Here is a 21918-nt window from a genome sequence, read left to right on the forward strand (position 1 = left end):
CAAAAAAAGTGTTTAATTTCTTGGGTATAATTTCAGTTCGTCCTTTTGAATGTATTATGACTGAAAAAGTGTCAATGACAAATATTTAAAAAAGGATATATGTTAACATTAAAATACATCCTGAAATAAATTGTTATATGTCTTCTTGTTATTGCTCTACACCGTGGCTCTTTTATTTAGCTAAATGAACACTTAATACGATGGACGTTCCGTTTGCAAGTTTTTAACAGGCGTACTGTTTCCTTCGAGAAAAAGGACACACAACTCTATCGTACTTATACTTGAAGAGTAGGAGTGGAAGTGTGCCGCTCTTCGTTTCTCCCGTCTCTATGGTTCTCTGACGTCACTCAGAGTGGCGGTGTTGTTGCAGAGTCACCGTGTTTGAGCACAAACGAGCGGCTGATCCGGGGGTTGGACAAGCAGGGGGAACTCCGCTAATCATCTAGACCTGTTGACAGCCATATATCTACGTTGTCCGGCTCCATGGTAAGTACTGCGCCTCATCCACCACGGTCCAACTGGATTGAGGCATGGATTTTGGAGATATCTGAGGGAGCTCTACGCCCCCATGTCCACATCCTTGGCATTGGGAGCAGAAGGATGCGACTCCCCTCTGTATCCTTACATTTATTCTGTTCATTTGATTTGGTGCTTTAGGTTGCAGTTTGGGCAGCTGTTCGGTGGTTACATAACGAGTATGGGTAACTGATTATTGGTAGCAATACTGTGTATGCGACTGCGTATATAGTCACCTGGTAAAAAAACATAAAAAGGCCCTAAGATCACTCATCAGTCTACAACAAAAAAGCATAGACGTTTAAGTAGTGAAGTTGTACGTGCCGTTTAGAAGAAGCCAGTACAGTTTGTAGCAATTTTGTGTAGAGTAATTTTTGGAGAAGGAGACACTTTGGTTGTCCTATCACAACTAGGCTGAGGCCTTCTGGGGCTTACGACTCTGCGCTCCCACTGTTGTACTCTCCTGAGTGTTTTGAACATTGATTGGTGGTAGTCGGTGGGCTTGCTAAGTCCTTGCTACAAAGTTGTGTGTGACAAGTTTTAACGTGTTCTCTGGGATCGTGTTTTGAACTGCGCGTAAATGGTGCGGGATGCTCTCTATGATTTTAATTTACAGCGGCAGCCAGTGAAGTAATTCGAAATTGGTCGTGGGTGGTCTGGTTTCTTTCGACCACAATTTTCTGCTTTATCAGTTGACTTTCGGGGTAAGCCTTGGTAGACCACTTTGTAGTGAAACAGTCTGTCCACAGCCATGTTATTTAGCCAGTGCTGCGGTCTAAAAGAGTCGCAGAGCTTGCAGTGATGTGGTGGAAGCGGTCTTCTAATGTTAGAGTGACACTCGTACAATTAATAAGGAAAAGATACCTTTCCTCTTATTTGTGGATGCCTCGTTATTAATATCTAAAACGTCGATGGGTCTGCAACTCCTCGTTGACACATTTACAAGTTTCTGCTCTTCGAGAGGTTTAGTTCTGAATGCTGGAGAAACAAAATGTATGATTTTTGGTAAGAGTATTTCAATGCATGTTACATTTCGAGTGGGCTGCGAACCCCTGGAGAGGGTTAATAGTTTTGATTATTTAGGGGTTAAACTAACCGAAGACTTTAAATGGCTGCCACAGCTTACCAGATCTACCTTAACTGTTGAACATATATTGAATTTTATAATTAAGTTTTATACGAAAACTATTAGCCGTATGGTGTCTCCGGCTATTGGAGTACATCGAGCCAAAGCATAGAATGCTGTATTATATAGTGCTGATATCTGGGGGTACAATAAGCTTGGGATGAATTGTCTATAATTTTTTTAACACAAACTTTACTTCACCATGAAAGTGAATAGAAAAAAAACACAGCTGTCTGTAAAAGAGTAGAAGCCTTTCTTTGTGAATGCAATGCAAGCCCTGTCTGTGCATGGTGAGGTTTGTCTGAGTATAGTGTAAACGTGTCTTACTGTAGGGTGAGTGGGCATTGTATGTAGGGTGAGGTGTGCAAGTGCATTCTGTGTTAGTGTGAGGCAAGAAGTCATTGTTGGTGTTTGAGTGCAGGGTGAGAGTATTGTAGGTGATGTGTGAATGTGGGCTGATGGTAGGGTTAGCAGAATGTGAGTGTGCAGGGAGAGGTGACTGGGGTGTTAGTGGCATTTCACAGAAGGTATAGGCAGGGACATACCAGTAGTACAATTAGAGCACATCCCGCTCGGCTATGCACACGCTTAGAAGGCACAATTCAATCCCACATGTTGTACCCGAGGCCTGTTCAGTCGCACACAAGACATGCCTCCATGCCCCTCATGTTAAAAACTGCAATCAAGAGGGAAAGATTGTCTGATCCAAACACAATGAAAAACTAAGGTTAACCTTTTCCTTCCCTAAGCCAAAAGAGGCAAGGTATTCTGAACATGTGCACCCCAGTTAGAATGCCTCTGGCTAGTAAACACCTAAATATGATCCAGGGCAGCGTGCAGTGGCTGAAGCTGTCATATCTCGTCAGATGGAAGTCGTGATGTTTACACCTTCAGCAAATGTACTTAGGAAGTTCCCTTTCACCCCAAAAAAGTACCTGCCAAACAGAAAGTAGCTAGTGTAAGGACATTGGTCAGTAGCCAGTGGCACTAACCAGAAAATGTACTTCGCCCAGACTCCATACAATGGCATGGGCGGCAGAGCACGAAGTCAACACAGATGACCTGCTGTCCAATCAGAAGCCGGTATATTAGAGCAAAGTTGGAATAGGCCAATGGTAAGTTCAGGTAAGTAGGCGGCAGGGTTCTACGCTCCTGTTAAGATTTTTTTTTAAAGTTTTTATTAACAAGCCTTTGCGAGCGTGCGCTGTGCAGACAAAACCTAAGATTTGCCTCTTTAGTTATAACATGGGAGATTGTTTGAAATAAGTTACCACTTTCGTTATAATAGCCAGTGTACTGTCACCAGACTTTAATAATGTAAAGGTCTTGTTGATAATTACATTAAATCAAACTTAAGGTATATAATGAAGGAACAATCATAAGCCAGTATGTTATGGCATTAATGTTTCATAATGGAGATGAATGATAGTCCTTGTCTTTAGTACATCGGACATAGAATAGGTGAAGGGAGGAATGCTTACGTTTTGTCTAACTGCTGGCAGCCGCCCGGAATAGCATTCCAACCCAACTGAGGTGGTATGATGTGTAAAAGAGTGATGGGTTGGAATGCTAACTGGCCAGTTGTGAATAGCTAGACAAGCATTACTCCACCACCTTTTGTCTGTTTGATGTAACACCCTGAGGAGTAGGGGTATGCCCGGACGTGGGTCCTGTGCTCAGTATGCCACTGAAACCAAGCTGTACCCAGGGCAACTGAAATTATGCAATACTGCAGTGATTTTTCATGGAATTATAGATTTGCTGCATTTGCTACATAATCTGCAGATTTTGACAATTTATTCCTAGCTCAAACAGTTCAAAAGTTAGTAAAATGGAGTGACGCTGAGACCCTTAGCAAAGGTTGACTGGTCACCTTTCTGTTTCTTATTGGTATGTTTGGGTGCTAAACTTTTACTAATGAGGTGCAACCAATGCCGGGCGGCCTTAACAAGTTTAAAAATGACCAAGTAATGCAGTAATACTATCACAAAATGTGCTACACTCCGCTGCATAATTTGCCTTTTCTTGCTACATAATTTAATTAACCCTGTCACATAATTTGGTCCTCCCCTAACGTATAATTCCAGTGACCCTGGTGATATCTGACAGATGATCCCCAATCATTGCCAAACCAGTCGGAAGTTGCTTGGATTCTACTTCAAGGAGCACCTGACCTGGCATTTCGGGCTAGACTGTTAATATAGAAGCAGGTTGAAGACTGATTTGCATATGGCTGTGTCCAACCTGAGGGTGCATGGTGGGCAAAAGAACTATGGGTTATAGTGATGCCTACAGCAGTTGCAGTGGTTAGACAATATAAGCATTCCTTGTATCACTTTTTGTGTGTGATATTGTGTTTACTAAGACAGAGGCTGACTTTAGTGTAGAGGAAGTCTCTGGCACATAAATGCAACCCCATCATCTAAAAGACCACAGCAAAGCCCACACAGTGGCTTGTGAACTGAGGGAAGGACAAACATTAATGGTGTCATGTTAGTGAATGAGCAGGCGCTTCTTAGCCCTAGGGCAGCTAGGAACATGAGTAACATAAGCAGTCACATATAAGGAAGAAACCAGGCTTTTAGTCTAGACCTCCATGGAATGCAGTCAACTCCTGAAGACTGCAGGTAGGCCATGATATAGGTAAGTATTTCTTATGAATGAAAGGAGACCAATGGCTCACTCTTGGGTATTGACTGATTTAATATCACTTAGTGTCCTGAAGTGATTTTGCAGAATGTTTTCCGTGTTATACTAGTGCTAGAAATTCGCCTTCTAGTGGCCAGAGGTATGCACCAAGTTTAGCTTTTCACTAATGACCGAGCTGACAAAAATCTCTGGAATGCACTTCTTAGTTCAAAGAAGACATTTATTATTTCACCACGAGGTTCCTAAAGGGAAATTAGCATGTTGAAAGTACACATTTAAGAATAGTCACAGCAATGAAAGGAAAACATACCAAAATGATTCTCCACTGCAATATACACAGCCAAAATATGTATTTATATTATAATGCAAAGCAAATAATGATGTAAAAATGCATCACCGTAGGGCCTGCAAAGTTCTTCATCTTTCTCATGCCAGCAAGATGATGGCCCCGTTTGACCACGAAAGAGAGAGAGAGATCTTTACCCTCACGGGAACGTCTAGAATCCTGATTTTGGCCACTCACCCTCTCGCTGTCGCACTAGGTCTTTTAAAAAACAAAAGGAGCTTTCTGGACACACCCATCATTTCGCAATTCAAACATGCTGGCTAGTTTAGGTATGCTTTGAAAATAACATGTTGGGGTTTGGCCCCAATCCTAAGGTGTCAAATCAAAACAAGGCCATTCCCTGCAGACTGAGTACATCCCTATCAAGCAAAGCCCTTGGTGAGAAAAAGAACGAAAATAAGACAGAATGCACAATTTACAATGTGGAAAATCACGAGCAGCCTTTAACATGGCAGTGTCTAATGCTACGATAAAGTCAATAGGCAGACTGAATCTAAAGCTAAACTGAATACATAATGTAGCCTGTAACTGGACAGCTAATCCAAGTGCAAAGTGGTGTAACATGAAGTCAGTAGTCAAAACACACATTTCACTACACATGTCCAAACAGGAACCACAATCCTAGTCAGGGTAAGTCAGATTCCCACTATAAATTAACTTGTGCTTTACCATCTGGTAACTTGATACAGAGCAGTCAGGCTTAACTTATGGGTATTGTGTAGTGTATTTGTGCAACACTTCAAATAGTAAAAAGACACCACACCTGGGTAGAAAATTAGACCTCACTTTTCATTTACCAAAATGAAAAAAATCCAGTAAGCATAAGTAGAGATGTAAATTAAAAAAATAAAAATAAGTTGTAGTATAGTGCTTAAAAGCATAAAGCGCCACTTGGGTTTTATGGTTGCACTAGATCTGGTTAAATCCAAAACGTTAAGGCTGACCGCGATGGAGCACAGGCTGGTTACAGTCTCAGGTAAGTCCTGCTGAAGTTTTACAGTTTCAGAATTGAGCCAAGAGTCCCGCTTGCAGGGAAGATGTTCGCCAGAGCAAGGAGAGCGGTGCTGGCAGCAGTCCACAGACTTGCGGAGTTAGACAGACGGACAGGATGGGCCCTCCCAGGCGTCAGTGCAGATACCTCGTAAAGTAGGTGCAGTTCCTGTGGGAGCAGGCCTCTTCACAGTCACGAAGAGCCCAAAAGCTGGATTTCAGGGGCCATAAAACAACTTTTAATGGCACATTACTTGAGGGGGTGCCTCTTTGGGATCAGGAGCTAGTTGAAGATGGGTCCAGGAGCTGCAGCATGAGTGTTAAGTCTTTTGTGTCCCTGAGACTTCAAAAACCAGCGGCAAGTCGCTTTTTTTTCTGGGATGAAGCGATTTAGGTCCAGTCCTTCTCATTCCCAGGCAGGAGGTCAGCTCAGTAAAGCAGAAGTCCGGAAGACTAACAGCTCGGCAGAGAGGCAATTCTTGTAGCACTACAGCAGTCCTTCTACCTGGCAGAGTATCCACTTGTCCATAAGTGTACCGAGTTGGAGGTGTCAGCGATCCATTTCTTATACCCAGTTGTCCGTTTGAAGTGAGGGAAACTTCAAAAAAAGGGTCTTTGTGCACAGAGGCCCTCCCTTCCTACCTTGGCTGCAGACGTACATGGGGATATGCAGCTCTTTACGTGTGGCAGGACATTGCCCTTTCAGGTGTGTCAGCTTCTCCCTGCCATCCTGCCCAGATGGCTGATCAACCACACCTAAGCTCCGTGTGTGTGTCTCTATCTCTTATCTCTATCTTGCACCGAATGGCTAAAGTAAGAAAATACCAACTTTCTAAGAGTGGCTATTTCAGAACTCTAATTTAAAGTCTGACTTCATCATAAGTTGTGATTTTTAAATTGTGAGGCCAGAGGCACCAAATTTATCTCTTCCAGATTCAGAATAAGATAATTCAAATGTTATCCTATGGGAGAGATAGGCCTTGAAGTAGTGAAAAACGAATTTGGAAGTTATTCACTACCAGGGCATGTAAAACTTAAGCAAATATGTCCTGCCTTTTAAATACATTGCACCCTGCCCTCTGGGTCTTATAGGGGTGACTTTTATATGGTATAAAAAGGGAAGTTTGGGGTGGGGGGGTGGTGGCGGTTGAAGAAAGTCAACGTTGTAGTTTTGTAGTTGCTTCAGTAAGTTCAGAAAAATACATATGTTTGCTCCCCAGCTGACGTTGCATAATGTAGACTGGCCATGAAGCATGAATTACTCTAAAGTTGAAAATCTCCTAAGGTTGGTAGGTAAAGTAGTTGTTAGTTGAGGAGTTATTGGCGGTATGTCAGCTCTTGGAGAAGAGTATGCCTTTGAATCCCATTCACTCAGGTTTTACCCCCCTTCGTAGCACCTTTTACATCACTGGCAGTGGCTGATGAATTTAAGGTGGAGCAGGGCTGCATCGTCCACATGCTTCTGTATTGTCAGTAGGTGTGATATCAGACTGCTTTCGTAAACTCACTTAAAACAGTTTTTTCCTTATAACACCTGAAGGCATGTCAACAGTCGAGCAATCCATGGTGCCGTGCATTTGAGTTTCCACAGCTTTTGTACTAAGGAGTTGGCTTCTGTGGTTTCAGGAGGTTGGAGCCATGCCAGGTTTTGAAGAAACCCATGCAGGATACATAAACACACAGCTAATCGTACTGAGACTCGTTTTCGTAGTGGTTATCCTGAAAGTGTGGCCCTCTTAGACCTGTGCTGGGCACCACTATCCTGAAGATCTTTCACAGTGTAAGCTTAGTAATTATATCCTGGGCGAAATTCCTTTCCAGATATTGTTTTGTGGTTATATCGTAGTCGTGGATTGGTGTCTGGTATGGAACCAATTGGAATTGTTCTTCTCATTCTCCTGCAATTAAAGGAGCGTGTTGGTGCTACGTTGCCACAAGCTTTCCTCTTTACCTCTCCTCAATTTACTTCAAACGAATTATGCAGTAGGGCCGACTAGCTTGAGTGGAAAGGACATGAAAAACCTGAATGGCTGCTTATGTGCGATCTGATATCGCAAACAAACGTTTGTAGGAGGTCCGCCTGAGGGTGTGAAACGGAAGGCATATCATTTAAGTGTTTTTCTCAAAGCGCATAGTAGGCATATTTAGTGAAGTTATCAATGCAGTTAACGTAAACTGCAGTAAACCACCTTTCACTAAATAGTATAGTAGACTTGAGTAAAACCATTAATACCCTTTGATAACGTAGAAAGGCAGTATATGTTAAATTGATAAGTATGTGCTAGGTTAGAAACCTTTTTACTGGTAAAAGGAACCTGTAATTTATAGTCTGAGGGAGTGGGCTCTGCTAAGGCAGCAGAAGACTACGTGACGTTAGGTCAAAATAGACACAGATATGAGCAGAATAGGGGGGGGCTTTTTTATTTTATTTTTTAGAACAGTCCATACAGGTAGTCTTTCTCTCAAGTGATCCGCCTTAATTTGAAGTTTGGATTTGTTTTAACTCTATCACATCTTGTTATAAAGCGCCTGGTTGTTGTCATGCATATTGTAAATGCAATCTCTTTCAAACATGTGCACGATGTAATGGGAAGTGTGCCCTGTGCATGTGTTTATTTGTTGCCTAATTGCTTGACACGTCCTTCCAGGAACGTTGAGGTGCTTCCTGTGTCGTGCGTTCTTAGGAGTCACTCGTGTAGGAGGAGTGAGTCCGTCCTTGTTTGACTGTTTTTCTGTGGCACATGGATACGAGCAGTCACTTACAGGAGAATGCGGGGGCCCCGAAAATGATGTGGAGCAGGAAGATGCACCACGTGTGCGAGGGACAGCTGCTGAGCAGAGTGATGTAATGGGCACAGGGATGAGATCACCGATGGGGAGGGAGGGACCAATCTATAAAGAGGTTTACATAAGCCAGCTAAGTGAAGGGGAAGCAGCTAATGAGTGGGGATGTAACGGAACTAACTGGCCAGGAGCATAACAGGCCATCGATGTTAGTTTGCAGATCTCACACAAGTTAAGAAATCAGTTGTTGAATTAAATATTATATTTGCCATGTTTTGGAAATAGCAGAGATGACTTAGTTGACAAAAAGAGGAAGGGGTGTGTGTTTTAATTAAAAAACAAACCACTAACGTTCTTCAGTAGGGTTCCAGGTAAACTATGGGAGGGCTGCAAGCCCCACTGTATGTAAACAAATATGCCTTGCATATAAAGCGCATGCGATGGGTAGGCGAAACCTAATTATTGTATGTTTACCTATCATGTCCAGCTCACTGGATTAAATTGCTCCAAAGTCGGACAGACATGCGTTTTCTTCCATCTCCACTGCTTGAAAGTTAATCTAAACAATCTGCAGACCTGTTTGTTGACTAGAACATACATTTGAAGTACACATCACAAAGCAACGACCGGCACAGCGCGTGCGTAGGGCTTTTCAAGCGTCAGTTCGCTGGCAAGGTGAGCAAGGCACGCACTCCCTATGTGCACATAAATACAGTGGCGCAACAAGGATATGCTCACTAATGCTCTTTACGTGTCACCGTGATATGCATCACTGGCACGAGAGCTGTAAACGTGTGTAGTAATGATACACATCAGTGCACAGCTAGTGAGCTTAGCGATGTCAGTCTGTGCGTGCCATGACATGCCGTAACTGTAGTGAGAGTTTCACCCACCTGCGCGGGGGGGGAGGGGGTATTTTGCTGGCGGTATGTTCATACATCAGAGTGTGAGTGATGCTTGGGGCGGGGGGTGCCCGGTGGTGTTGGAGAGGTAGAAACGAGAACCGACCAGAAAACACAAGCACTCACACGAGTGCATCAACACCAAAGAAAAAGTAGCTCCAATTACGGCAGGGTGGAAGGACACAAGTTGTTGGTTCGTGCTCCCGGGGGCGGGCCAGACAGGTAAAGGGGGTATGATTCCTGCATGCCTCGACTAACTGAAAAGAAGCAAGCAAGAATATCACTGGCACTAACCAATGGCAAGCTAAAGGTGGACTATAAGCCCACTGTCTGTAAATAAAATGTCTCGCAGAGACAGTGCATGCGCTGTCTGGGGAAAACCTAAAAGCATATGAAACGACGTTCAGGCTGGAATAGACACTTTGGTATGCTGCAAAGAAGAGTGGTGCTGAAGTGCACAAGTGGTAGCAACGGGATGGCCTCTAAGCTCGTTTTTTAAAGAATAGTGTCTCACAGGCGAGAGGTATGTGCTCGTAGGCTCGACCCTAAGAATGAATATTATGATGGTGTTTTCTTGTGCCATTATTGCCCAGGTGCAAGAGTGGCGAAATGCTGGTGCTTGATATATGGATTAGCCAAGCCAATGGAGATTTTCAAGATTTTTTTTATTTTTTATTTTTATTTTTTTAGTACAATATTGAAACGAATTCATAAACTGTTACTGTAGAGTCTTGAAAACAATTAGTGTTTTGCTTTATTTAAGTTAGCGATGTGATCTACAAAATAATTGATTCGAGCAAAACCAGTCTGTTTACCCTTCTTTCACTGGTGTTATTTCAGATTTCTTTATCAGCTGGGGATTGTGGTTAAAAAGTTGAGCATGGAGCCTGACGCTAAAGATGGGGAAGAGGAGAATCTGCAGACTGCATTTAAAAAGCTCCGGGTGGATGCTGATGGGTAAGCATGCTATGCAAAATAAGCAACGTACTGCACAGGCATTTTTCGGAGTTAATAGTCATATTTAAGGTACCTATTTACTGTAAAAGTATTCTATGTCTACATCATTGAACGACAGGACACGGCTATTTCCAGACATCTTTATCACAGCATGCGGGTAATCTATACAAGGCTACGGCCGAAAAGGACCTGTGATATTTATTGTTACAATTTTTGTAAATGATCAGCTTTTCGTGCTGAATACGATGTGAACCTAGATGCCATTCCGCGAGCTGCATAAACATTATATTTGTATTTTCACCCTAGACCTACCTAATGCCTTGACTACTTAAAACATTATCTTAAACCTTTCCTTTGCCAACTCCACCTAGCTTGAGAACAAAACATTCGTTTTAAATTTTACATTTTTGGACTTAGTTCCCTAACACAGCACTGCAGGGTTTGTGGTGTCGTACAAATATCAGCTGTTAGGTTTTTATTCTGCTAGGAGAGAACAGATTTTGTAAGAAAATGGTCATTTATGTTTTGTTCTTTAATACTTCCTTAATCCTTTTGCAGTTCTACTGTGAGTCTTTGTGAAGGAACAAGTCGAACATCGACCAGAACAACTGTAGAAGAAACAAAATCCAAAGGTTTATGTCCTTCCAAAGAAAGTTGGCACGGGTAAGAAATAAACCGTTATGCTGCTAATTGGACATTTATTCTTGCTTCTGTGTTTGAGTGGTGGCTGATAATGTGTTGGTAGTTGTGGCATGTTTGCATCGTACAAATAATGTATAGCACACGATTGTACATTGTGTAATATACATACAACTTTCAGAGAAAACTCTTATTCTAAGGTGGAAGTTAAGCGTGAGAAAACATGCTACACATTTACAAGGTTGTCTTCTTTGGAATACCTTGAATTGGGTTGAACTGTTTTGCATTGAAGGATGGATGTTACCTGATGTCTGGCGCGTCTTGCTTCTGCATTGATTGAGTGATTACCGTGCTCTGAGTGATTCGGTACCCTCGGCAGACTGGTGATCTGTGCTCCTGCGTTGATTCTGTCCACCCCTTGTACGTCTGCCTCGGAATTATTGGAGGCCTTTCTGTTTGCACCTTTCTACCAATTATTTCGACGCTTGAACGAGAGCTGTCCTGCACCACTAATTGTGAAATGTCTCTTTTGAGATTCTACTTTCAAGACCGATGTAAAAAGAAAAAAAAACTTCACCTTTTTACTTCCATGAGAGCTACACCCTTGCCCTTCTCCAGCGACCCCCAGTCAAAACGTTACCCTGACATCGCCCCATCGTTTTCTGCTGTTTACATTCCAGCTCTCCTCATAGCCCTCTCCCAGCCTCCACAAGTATTCATTCAGTTCCGGAGGACTCCACATTATAGAAAAGGCAAGTCATAACAGGCCATAGCTTTCCACGTGGGGGCGAGGAATACTTGTGTTTATTTACCACTAGTGCCCCATGGCGTTCAATACTAAGACCGTCTTGAGTCGGATGACTTTTACTCACCAAGGACAGTGAGGTTGAGCAGTCAAACCTTGCTCTAGGACACGTATCCCCAACCTTTTGTTATGGATATGGATATATAAATATATTCGATGGCATGTGTAGCTGCAGATACACATGATATGCATTATTCCGCCATCTGGTATCATACTGTGCATGGACTCCATTGTTAGATTGTTTTCTTTCCGCTGTCGGGTTCTGAAGTGTTTCCTCTCGCTCCGAGATTTTGAATTGGAAACCTTAGAAAACTCATTTAATCGTTGGCATTGTTTCAATCTCGTTTCCATCCAGCCTCAAACCGATAGTACCGTCGGAATCTCGATTTTGCCCTTCTGGACGCATGTGCCCGACCCTGGTGTGTTCGGGCCTACGTGTGGAAGCCTGATGGATCAGACTCCATTTTGAATCTGCCCTCTGTGCCATGCAAAGTTTCCCGATACAGTCCAACACCTGGTTTGTAATCTGTGTCGTTCTCCGGACCACTGACAAGAGGATTGTGAGGCCTGCCGATCGTTTTGATCCAAGAAGACCTTGCGTCATGGGAGAGCCAGAAGGTCGCGACGTCATGGAAGAAGAACAAGCGCAGACAGCGGTATCCATCCAAGGCACCGATTCCGAGCAAGATTCAGAAGAAGATAGGCCAGCACATGAGTACGTCTGTCCCCCTGCCCATATACAAGAAACCATTGAAGGCCTTGGGTACACTACTGCCAGAAGGCCATGGTCCGACCCGATAAAAGACTGTCGTCGACTGACCTTCGGGTTCAGCACCAAAAAAGGCCACTCCTCCGTTAACATCGAACTCAAGTAAATCTGTAAAGTTCTGCCTCTGACTCAATTAAGCCTCCTCACTCCTCGGAGTCAAAGCCTCAATGTCCTGCTTCAGGGCCGACACAACCAACTTCATTTTCGGGACCGAAAAAGATCCAAACTTTGGAACCCAAAAAATCTTCTTATACTGAAGAACAAAGACTTTCGAGCCATCTCAAACAGAGTTCAAAATCAATGCAGGAATCTTACAGACCTTCTGATGAGTTCACTGAGGTTCAGCCTATCCTGGAGGTTATGGATGAAAGACAATTCAGAATCCACATCCAGAAAGAGACTGGCAGAAAGAGAAAGCTGGCTTTTCAGGAAGAATTAGACACTGTTCAACCACCAGCACAAATTTATAAGCAGAAAGAGAAGCCCAGTACATGCCCCTACTTCTCCTCCTCGTTCACCACAGCTTTCATTTTCACCTCCACCAACTCGTCCACAACTGTTGTCTTCACCAACGCATTCACAGTAATCACATGGGGATACAGTGAATCCTTGGGATCTATATGACCCAGATCCTATTCCTGATAATGACCCTGACCTATACCCCTCCAAGCCTTTTCCACCAGAGGACCCTACTGCATACATGCAGGTTGTTTCCAGGGCAGCTGCTTATCATGGGGTGCTTATGCACATTGAACCCCCTAGAAGAGGATATCTTGTTCAACACTTTGCCCTCCACTCACCCTAGATATCACTGCCTTCCGATGTTGCCTGGAATAGTCAAACATGCAGACCAAATTTTTAATGAGCAAGTCCAAGCTAGAGTAATTACTCTGCGTATTGACAAGAAATACAAACCTGCTCCTACAGACCCAGACTACATCACACATCAAGTTCCTCCAGATTCAGTGGTAGTGAGTGCAGCTAGAAAGAGAGCTAATAGCCGATCCTCAGGGGATTCTTCTCCCCCCTGATAAGGAGAGTAGAAAATTTGATGCTGCTGGCAAGAGCGTGGCCACACAAGCAGCCAACCAATGGCGAATTGCAAATTTGCAAGCACTTTTAGCCAGATACGATAGAGCCTACTGGGATGAGATGCAAGAACTCCTACAGCACCTCCCAAAGGAACATCAAAAGAGGGCACAGCAGATTGTAGAAGAGAGACCGGCCATTAGTAACAATCAGATAAAGTCTGCCCTCTATGCTGCGGATACAGCAGCCAGGAGTATCAATACTGCCACTACTATAAGAAAGCATGCATGGCTACGTTCTTCTGGCTTTAAACCAGAAATCCAGCAGGCAGGACTCAACATGCCTTTTGACAAGAAACATTTGTTTGGTCCTGAGGTCGATATGACCATAGAGAAACTGAGGAAAGACTCCGACACTGCCAAAGCAATGGGATCATTTATACTCCATACCGTATAGAGGCTCCTTTCGCAGGCAACAATTTAGGGGAGGATTCAAACCACAATCCTCTGAAGCCTCTACCTCCCAGGCAAAGCAGGCACAGCAGCAGCAACAAAATCAGAGAGGGGGATTTAGAGGGTCTTACAGAGGCCAATATTTTAGAATCCGAGACAAGTTCCAAATCTCTAAGCAAGCTACTACACCATCCAGACAGTGACTTATTTACCATCCCTCAACCCCACACATCTCCTGTGGGGGAAATACTACAGCAATTCCACTGTCATTGGCAAAACATCACCACAGATTGCCCCCAGAACACAACGTTCTATTACAAGAGCAGGTACAATCGCTTCTACTAAAACAAGCAATAGAATTGGTCCCACATTCTCAACAAGGAACAGGAGTATACTCGCTATACTTCCTTAGCCCCAAAAAGGATGGCACACTCAGGCCCATCCTAGATCTCAGATCTCGGAGTGTATACATCTTGTCAGAACACTTTTACATGGTAACTCTGCACAATGTGATTCCGCTACTTCAAAAACAAGATTACATGACTTCTTTAGACCTCAGAGATGCGTATTTCCATATACCCATCCATCCAGCTCACAGAAAACACCTCTGGTTCGTCATAGCAGGAAAACATTATCCGTTCAAAGTTCTGCCATTCGGCATAACAGCTCCAAGTGTGTTCACACAATGTCTAGCAGTAGTGGCAACCTACCTAAAGAAGTCAACACATTCATGTTTTTCCATATCTAGACGATTGGCTAATAAAATCAAGCAATTTTATACAATGCCAACAACACACTCCATACGTAATAGAGACCCTACTTACAATAGGGTTCATTCTCGCTTACCAGAAATCTCACCTTCAACCAGCACAAGTACAACCTTACCTAGGTGCTATTATAAATACGTAAAAAGCCCTAGCAAATCCAAATACACAAAGGATACAGGCTTTCCAAAATCTCATACCACAAATACAGCCAAATCAACAATACACTGTAAAATGTATCATGAGAATTCTAGAAATGATGGCATCTTGCATAGCAATAGTACCGCATGCAAGAATCAATATGAGGCCTTTACAACGATGCCTCTCAACAATGGTCTCAGGCACAGGGTCAACTGCAAGATCTAGTGTTGGTGGACTGCCAAACGCACATGTCCCTTCAATGGTGGAATCTCAGCAATTTAATGAAGGGGCGGTCATTTCAAGACCCTGTGCCTCAGACCACAATAACAACAGATGCATCAATGATAGGTTGGGGAGCTCATCTCAACAACCTTACCATTCAAGGGGAATGGGATTCCAAACAAATAAATGTTCACATAAATCATTTAGAATTATTAGCTGTGTTCCTTGCCCTAAAAGCATTTCAACCCCTTCTCAAACACAAGAATGTTCTGATAAAAACAGACAATATGACGACCATGTATTACCTGAAGAAACAAGGCGGGACACATTCATCTCACTTGTCCCTTTTAGCCCAGACAATATGGAAATGGGCAATTCACAATCGCGTTCATCTATTGTCAGAATACATTCCAGGAATACACAATCAGCTAGCTGATCTCCTAAGCAGAACCCATCAATAGTCACACAAATGGGAGATTCACTTTCAGGTACTTCAAAAGTGGGGAACACCAGACGTAGGCTTATTTGCAACAAGCAAAATGCCAAACTTTGCATCCAGATTCCCACATCCCCTATCCAAGGGCAATGCTCTATGGATCAGTTGGTCAGGGATATTTGCTTACACTTTTCCTCCTCTCCCACTCCTTCCCTTTCTGGTCAACAAACTACGTCTGACATCTCTCACCATGATATTCATAGCCCCAACGTGGGCACGACAACATTTGGTACACCACACTCCTAGACCTGTCAGTAGTACCTCACTCCAAACAGACCGGATTTGTTCATACAAAACAAAGGTCAAATCAGGCATCCAAACCCCAGTGCTCTCAACTTCGCGATTTGGCTCCTGAAGTCCATAGAGCTTGGATACCTAAAACTTCCATTAGAATGCATGGAAGTGCTCAAGCAGGGACATAAACCTACCACTAGACAATGTTATGCTAACAAATGGAAAATATTTGTTTTCTACTGTCAACCTAAAAACACTGATCCCCCCCCTTACAGCATCACTACAAGATATTGTATGCTATCTACTTCATTTGCAGAAATCAAATCTAGCTTTCTCATCCATTAAAATCCATCTTACTGCAATATCGGCATACTTGCTGACTTCAACACACCTCTCTAGTCAGAGTTACAGTTATAAAAGCCTTTATGGAAGGATTAAAACATATTATTCCACCTAGAACCCCACCTGTTCCTACTTGGAATCTAAATATCACACTCACCAGACTTGTGTGCCCACCTTTCAAACCCATGCATTCTTGTGAGATTATATTTTTGACATGTAAGGTCGCCTTCCTAGTAGCTATTACTTCATTGCGAAGAGTTCGTGAAATACAAGCATCCACTCTAGAGGAATCGTTCCCAAGCAAACAAACATAAAGTTGTACTTAGAACAAATCCCAAATTTCTGCCAAAAGTGGTATCACCTTTTCAAACCAAAGAGTGGAATGGACAGCCTTCTTTCCACAGCCAGACTCTGTCTGTGGCAGAAAGAGTCTTTCATACTCTTGACCTCAAAAGAGCTCTAATGTACCATATAGATAGAACTAAAGAATTTAGGAAAACAAAACAACTTTTCGTTGCTTTTCAACAACCACATAAAGGCAATCCTGTTGCTAAACAAGGATCAGAAAGATCGATTCTTAAATGCATAGAAACATGTTACATTAAGGCAAAAAGACAACGTTTGACCACACCTACTAGAAAGAAAGGTGCGTCTATGGCATTCTTAGGAAACATACCAATGGCAGACATATGTAAAGCTGCCACATGGTCTACTCCTCATACATTTACGAAACATTATTGTGTAGATGTATTTTCAAAGCAACAAGCCAATGTTGGCCAAGCTGTCTTAAGAACATTATTTCAAACAACTTCAACTCCTACAGGCTAGCCACCACAATTTTTGGGGAGAGTAACTGCTTTGTAGTCTATGCATAGTATTTGTATCCACAGCTGCACACACCATCGAACGGAAAATGTCACTTACCCAGTGTACATCACATCTGTTCGTGACATGTAGTGCTGCAGATTCATATGCACCGTCCCTCCTCCCCAGGGGCCTGTAGTCGTTGCAGTTTTATTATTTGTACATATGTAGATACATTTGCATGGACATCTATTTTTTACTTACTATTTTTTATAGAACATTCACATTCTTACACTCTATCACTCCTTCCTACACCCTTTTGCGGGAAAACAATCTAACAATGGAGTCAATGTTCATGCGCAGTATGACCTAGAGGAGGAGTCACTCGACCCCGTGACTCTGAAAAGACCTCTTCTAAGAAAAACAACTTGTAACACTCCGAGCCCAACACTAGATGACGGAATAATGCATAGCATGTGAATCTGCAGCACTACATGCCACGAACAGAAGTACAGTGGGTAAGTTAGAGAAAATGTATGTATTGATCAACATCTGAATTGCAGCAGAACCAGAACATTTGTGGACAGATGTGTTGGTAATATGATTAAAACAGGGGAGAGTATCATAATGGATTTTGTGTGCAGAGTGAATCCATGTAAATTAGACGTATATGCCTGCATTTGTGGGCACATTTATCATAGAGACCATCTACATCTCGGGGCCCATCCTAGGTCAGTAAAAGTTTAATCAAAATTTCATCGAATTTAAAGACCAGGCTTCAGTGTTTAATGGCTATTCTCAAGAAATTGTTTTTAAAAGTCATGTACATTGTATTTTTCCAGGGCATTTTGTTACTAAAAAAACTTGTCAACATTGATAGGATTTATAATTGTACCCTGTCAATGAGCTTACCAAAGACAAGTAAGGCTATTTTCCACAATCTCCTAATTGTCACTCATTGCAGGTTTCCTTAGTACACCTTTCTACTATTCTCCTCAAATGTCAAATTCCCACACCGTTCAGGCTTTAAAAATCCCTAGTAACGCTCTAGGGAAAGCCTCTGACGAGTTCCACCGTTCCAACATCCACGTTAAGATTTGTGTCCCTTACAGCTCCTGTATCGGAGCACTCATGGGTCAGTGCATTTTAGTAAGATGCGTGCGTCGACTTAGAATAATGCACATATAATGTGTTTGACAGTTCCACGGCTTACCTAGATGCAACTGGCAGAAGAGATGCACTTTCACTGGCTAGATTTTAGGTCGAGCCTAAATTTCGCATGTGATGTCTGCAAGACCTGTTGGAATAAGTAAAGGACTTTGCTCCCGCCTGCCGCTTACCATAGGTTGAAGGCAGTGTCGCTCTTTTTTTGCTGCCTCCCAACTCGTTTGGCAACCGATGTGTCACTTCCTGTTCTTGGCTGAGGAGCACTGGCCAAGTATAGTTTAATTACACTTGGATTGTTTTTATGTTGTTTGGATGGACTATTTCATTTAATTGTTTCCTGCCTTTCGTGTTCGTCAGTAGGCACTCATTTGTATTCGTTTTCCATGAAGAATACATGCGATTTATAGTGTTATCTGAGTTTGCGTTTATGTACAGATAAAGGCCTTCCCTGCGTGTTTCGTTGTAGAATCCTCAATTAAACTCGACCTCGCATGATTTTTTTACGGCGAGTGTTAGCGTTCAACCTGGTGTATATTTTTTGTATACTTATACTGTGGGTTAAAGCAATTTAATTTGTCTGTTGAACTGCCTTTTAAAAATTCTTACTTGCTAGTGGTAAGTTCTGCCTTTTTCTCCCTCCTTTTTCTGTATCAGAGCAGTGACCTAGTACTGTATCTTTCCACTTTAGTTTCTTTAGCTGTGAGGGACTATTTTTGACATTTCTTTGCTGCTCCCTTTTAGGCTGGTAGCTGCCTGCATTTTTACTGCAGCATTCAGTTCCCATGTCCCTGACATTTGTTTTGGCTTTATTCCAGTGCTGTCCTCCATCCTGCTCCTAAAATAAGCTTATTTTGCTGAATAAAAAAAAAAAAACATATGCCCTCACATGGCATCACTGAGAGTCTCTTTTTCTCCAGGGCCCCTCCCTGCCAGCACTCAAGACATGGCACACAGGGCATTGCTTATCTATATTGGGGGGCATAAATCTTCCTTCTGCTCTGCTGACTTAAAGTTCTCTTTGTTTTTGCTCATGGGCGCTGTTGACAAAAGATGAAAATTAACTTGTGCGAAACCTGTTGCAAATGCTTGTGTTTTTTTTTTTTTATTATTTTTTTTTATGTTGGCAGAACCTTTGTGGACATATCCCCCTGGCCACTCAGGCCTTTCAATGAGTGTGGTGGGTGTTGTGACAAATGCTGTGAGTGGAATGTTTGGCTGGCAGCGTTTGTTGACATGGTGTTTGCAGCCTCCCTTCCTGCCAGCTGAGGAATTTGTATTTTTACTGAGGGGATTTTGTTTAGTAAAAGGGTTGCTTTCTGAGGCCTTCTAGTGAAAGGGGCTTTGGCTACATTGGTCTCACGCCATTTACCCAGAGGAATGAAAGGGGCTGACCTGCCTGCTTCAGTCCCCCACAACCCCCTCCTTCTCGGGGGCCGGGCAGACCTGTGCCTGTTATTCATAAAGGGTTTGCCTGTGCATGGAAAGCACCAATGTTTTTCCAGTGCAATGACATTTTTTGTCATTGGCCTAGGCTGCTCTGTTGCTGATGGCGCAAGGTTGTGTTTTGCCATTGCCTTTACATGACCAGGACAGAACGACACTACTTTCCAGTCCCATAGTGAGAAAGAAGTGTAAATGGCCACGGGCAGCTGCACGTCTGATTTGGAAGCATTGGTCACTTATAAATTGCAGCGATAACTGCCTGTAGCCAAATATTTAGTCCCTGAGCAAAAGAGCAACATGCACAACTGAAAGAGCCATTATTTCTGAGAGGCCCACAGGCTCCATTTGGTTGCTTGATGGGTGACAGCTGATCGCATTATTTCGCTTAGCAATCCATTCATATTCAAGGGTGCAAGAAAATATTATAATGGGGCACACAGATAGGCACTGTATTCCAATGCCTTCAAAATGAGCAAAACCTGTCAGAAACAGACACTGGTTACTGTCCACCATATGAAATTCTGACTACAGATTGATGCATTCAGGGGTCCATATGTATCGTATGTATTCACAGCATCTACCCTGATCTTCTCCACAGTGACCTCTGCATTTCTGGAGCTATAAATGCAAATCAGATGTAGCACAAACACGGTTCCTTTCAGTGCTGCAATTGAGAACAATGGTAGGAATCCTAAAATAGGGACAGTGTGGAGGTGGGATAAAAGGGGCGGAGTCAAGCAGGTAGTCAGAAGGTATGCAGTCTGTGGTGGACAACTTAACGTCTAATGTCTGCAAGTACATATGAATTTGTATTATACATTTTGCTTCAAAAGTAATTAACAATTAGAATTGCAATATTAAAGTTCTACTGGAATATTTTATTTGCCTCATAGACTACATTTTACGAAAATCCTCACTTTGCTTAGCATAAATATTGACATCAGGCGTAAATAAATGTGACTACAGAGGAAGTTTAAAAAAAAAAAAAAAAAAAAAAAACAATAATCACCTAATACATAAGTTTATCTCTCGGTAGGTTAATTGTCAAACTGCCTCATTGTACCTCTAATCTGCTGTTTCATAATGGGTTGAGATGTGAAATGCTGTAACTGCACCAAGCCCAAAGACAACCTATGGAAAAGGAATTAATTGCCTGCAAACTATGCAAATGTGGAGAGCCCAGCACAGTCTAGACTGAAAGGAAAGTAATTAATTATCTGTTAATATCAGCCTTCAATTTTAAGGTGTGGAGACAAGCCATGGAGGACATGTCCTTAGGGAGAGGTGTGGTCAGGGGCACAGGGAGAGTCTGGGTGGCATCTGAGCTATATAGTCAACAGGCAGGGAGGTTCTGTGATGTCAGTTCTTACAAATGAGCTCTTTAGAATGAAATTTGTGCCTTGTGCGAGGGATTCTGTGCTTTGATATGTAATAAAAGCCTCAATCTTTCTGTGCTTGTGCTAGGGGGCAGCTCTCCACACGTTTGTATGAAAATCAATAGAGAGATTTGAAAAAATATATTAGCCTTGAGTAAATTCAGCACACCACCATGAAGAGGAGAAAAAAAGAGCCTCACCAGACCCCTGCAGCAGCTGCTCGACAAGATCCACACCCTGCGTTTGAAAGGCTGCTTTTGCCAAGAGCAGCCTGTCTCTCTGTATTGGGAGAGACTGGAAAGCTGCCGGCAGCAGCCAAGAACCTGGTTCTGAGCAATAAAACATGCTGAAAAGGGAATCCTGCGCACTTCCCCAGCACTCTTTAATTCTAAGTAAACCAACAGCTTGCTTAATCAAAAGTTGTATTTTTTTACCTACGTATTTTTTTAGGTCGAGCACGAAAGCGCTGTGGCCTGTTGAAATCTCTCTGTGGGCTTTTAACCGCACCCACGGCACGCCCATTACTATCACTCGTTCATTGGCCTGCCTTTCAAATGCCCTTTATCATTGGTAAATGCTTTACGTTTTTCCCTTTTTGTGACAGTTTTGTTACCGCCTTGGCCTTCAACCCTGTTACAGGGATAATTGCGCATTTGCCGGTACATTTGACTGCAAGCAAACTCTTTTTTTTCCTTTTGTATCTTCTTTGCGCTCATGCTGGCCGTGGCACTTTGAATCGGCTTGCTTATGTCAACTGGCTTATTTTTAGGGTCGAGCACGAGTCGCATGCGCTTGTGCATGCTTATCGCTAACGAGACGCTTTAGATATTAGAAAAGGGCTCGGAACCCCGTCGAAGTCAGGTCCGTGTCTTTTATTGGCATGTTGGCTTGCCTGTTAGAATCTGCTTGCTTTGATTAGTGGAAGGCACGCATACTTCATGCCTTTTCCGGTGGTTAGCCCTCCT

General features: G+C 42.8%; 1 protein-coding gene across 1 annotated transcript in view; it reads left to right on the forward strand.

The window, feature by feature from the left end:
* Positions 1-354: 354 nt before the first annotated feature.
* The window catches only part of OSER1 (oxidative stress responsive serine rich 1), a 33592-nt gene continuing 12028 nt past the window's right edge, over positions 355-21918 (forward strand). The window contains exons 1-3 of the mRNA XM_069243568.1: positions 355-486; positions 10154-10270; positions 10829-10933. Coding sequence (XP_069099669.1) covers positions 10194-10270; positions 10829-10933 — 182 coding nt within the window. The 5' untranslated portion in view covers positions 355-486; positions 10154-10193. The remainder of the gene's footprint in view (positions 487-10153; positions 10271-10828; positions 10934-21918) is intronic.

This window comes from Pleurodeles waltl, chromosome 7 (genome assembly GCF_031143425.1).
Source record: "Pleurodeles waltl isolate 20211129_DDA chromosome 7, aPleWal1.hap1.20221129, whole genome shotgun sequence".
Classification (NCBI taxonomy): Eukaryota; Metazoa; Chordata; class Amphibia; order Caudata; family Salamandridae; genus Pleurodeles; species Pleurodeles waltl.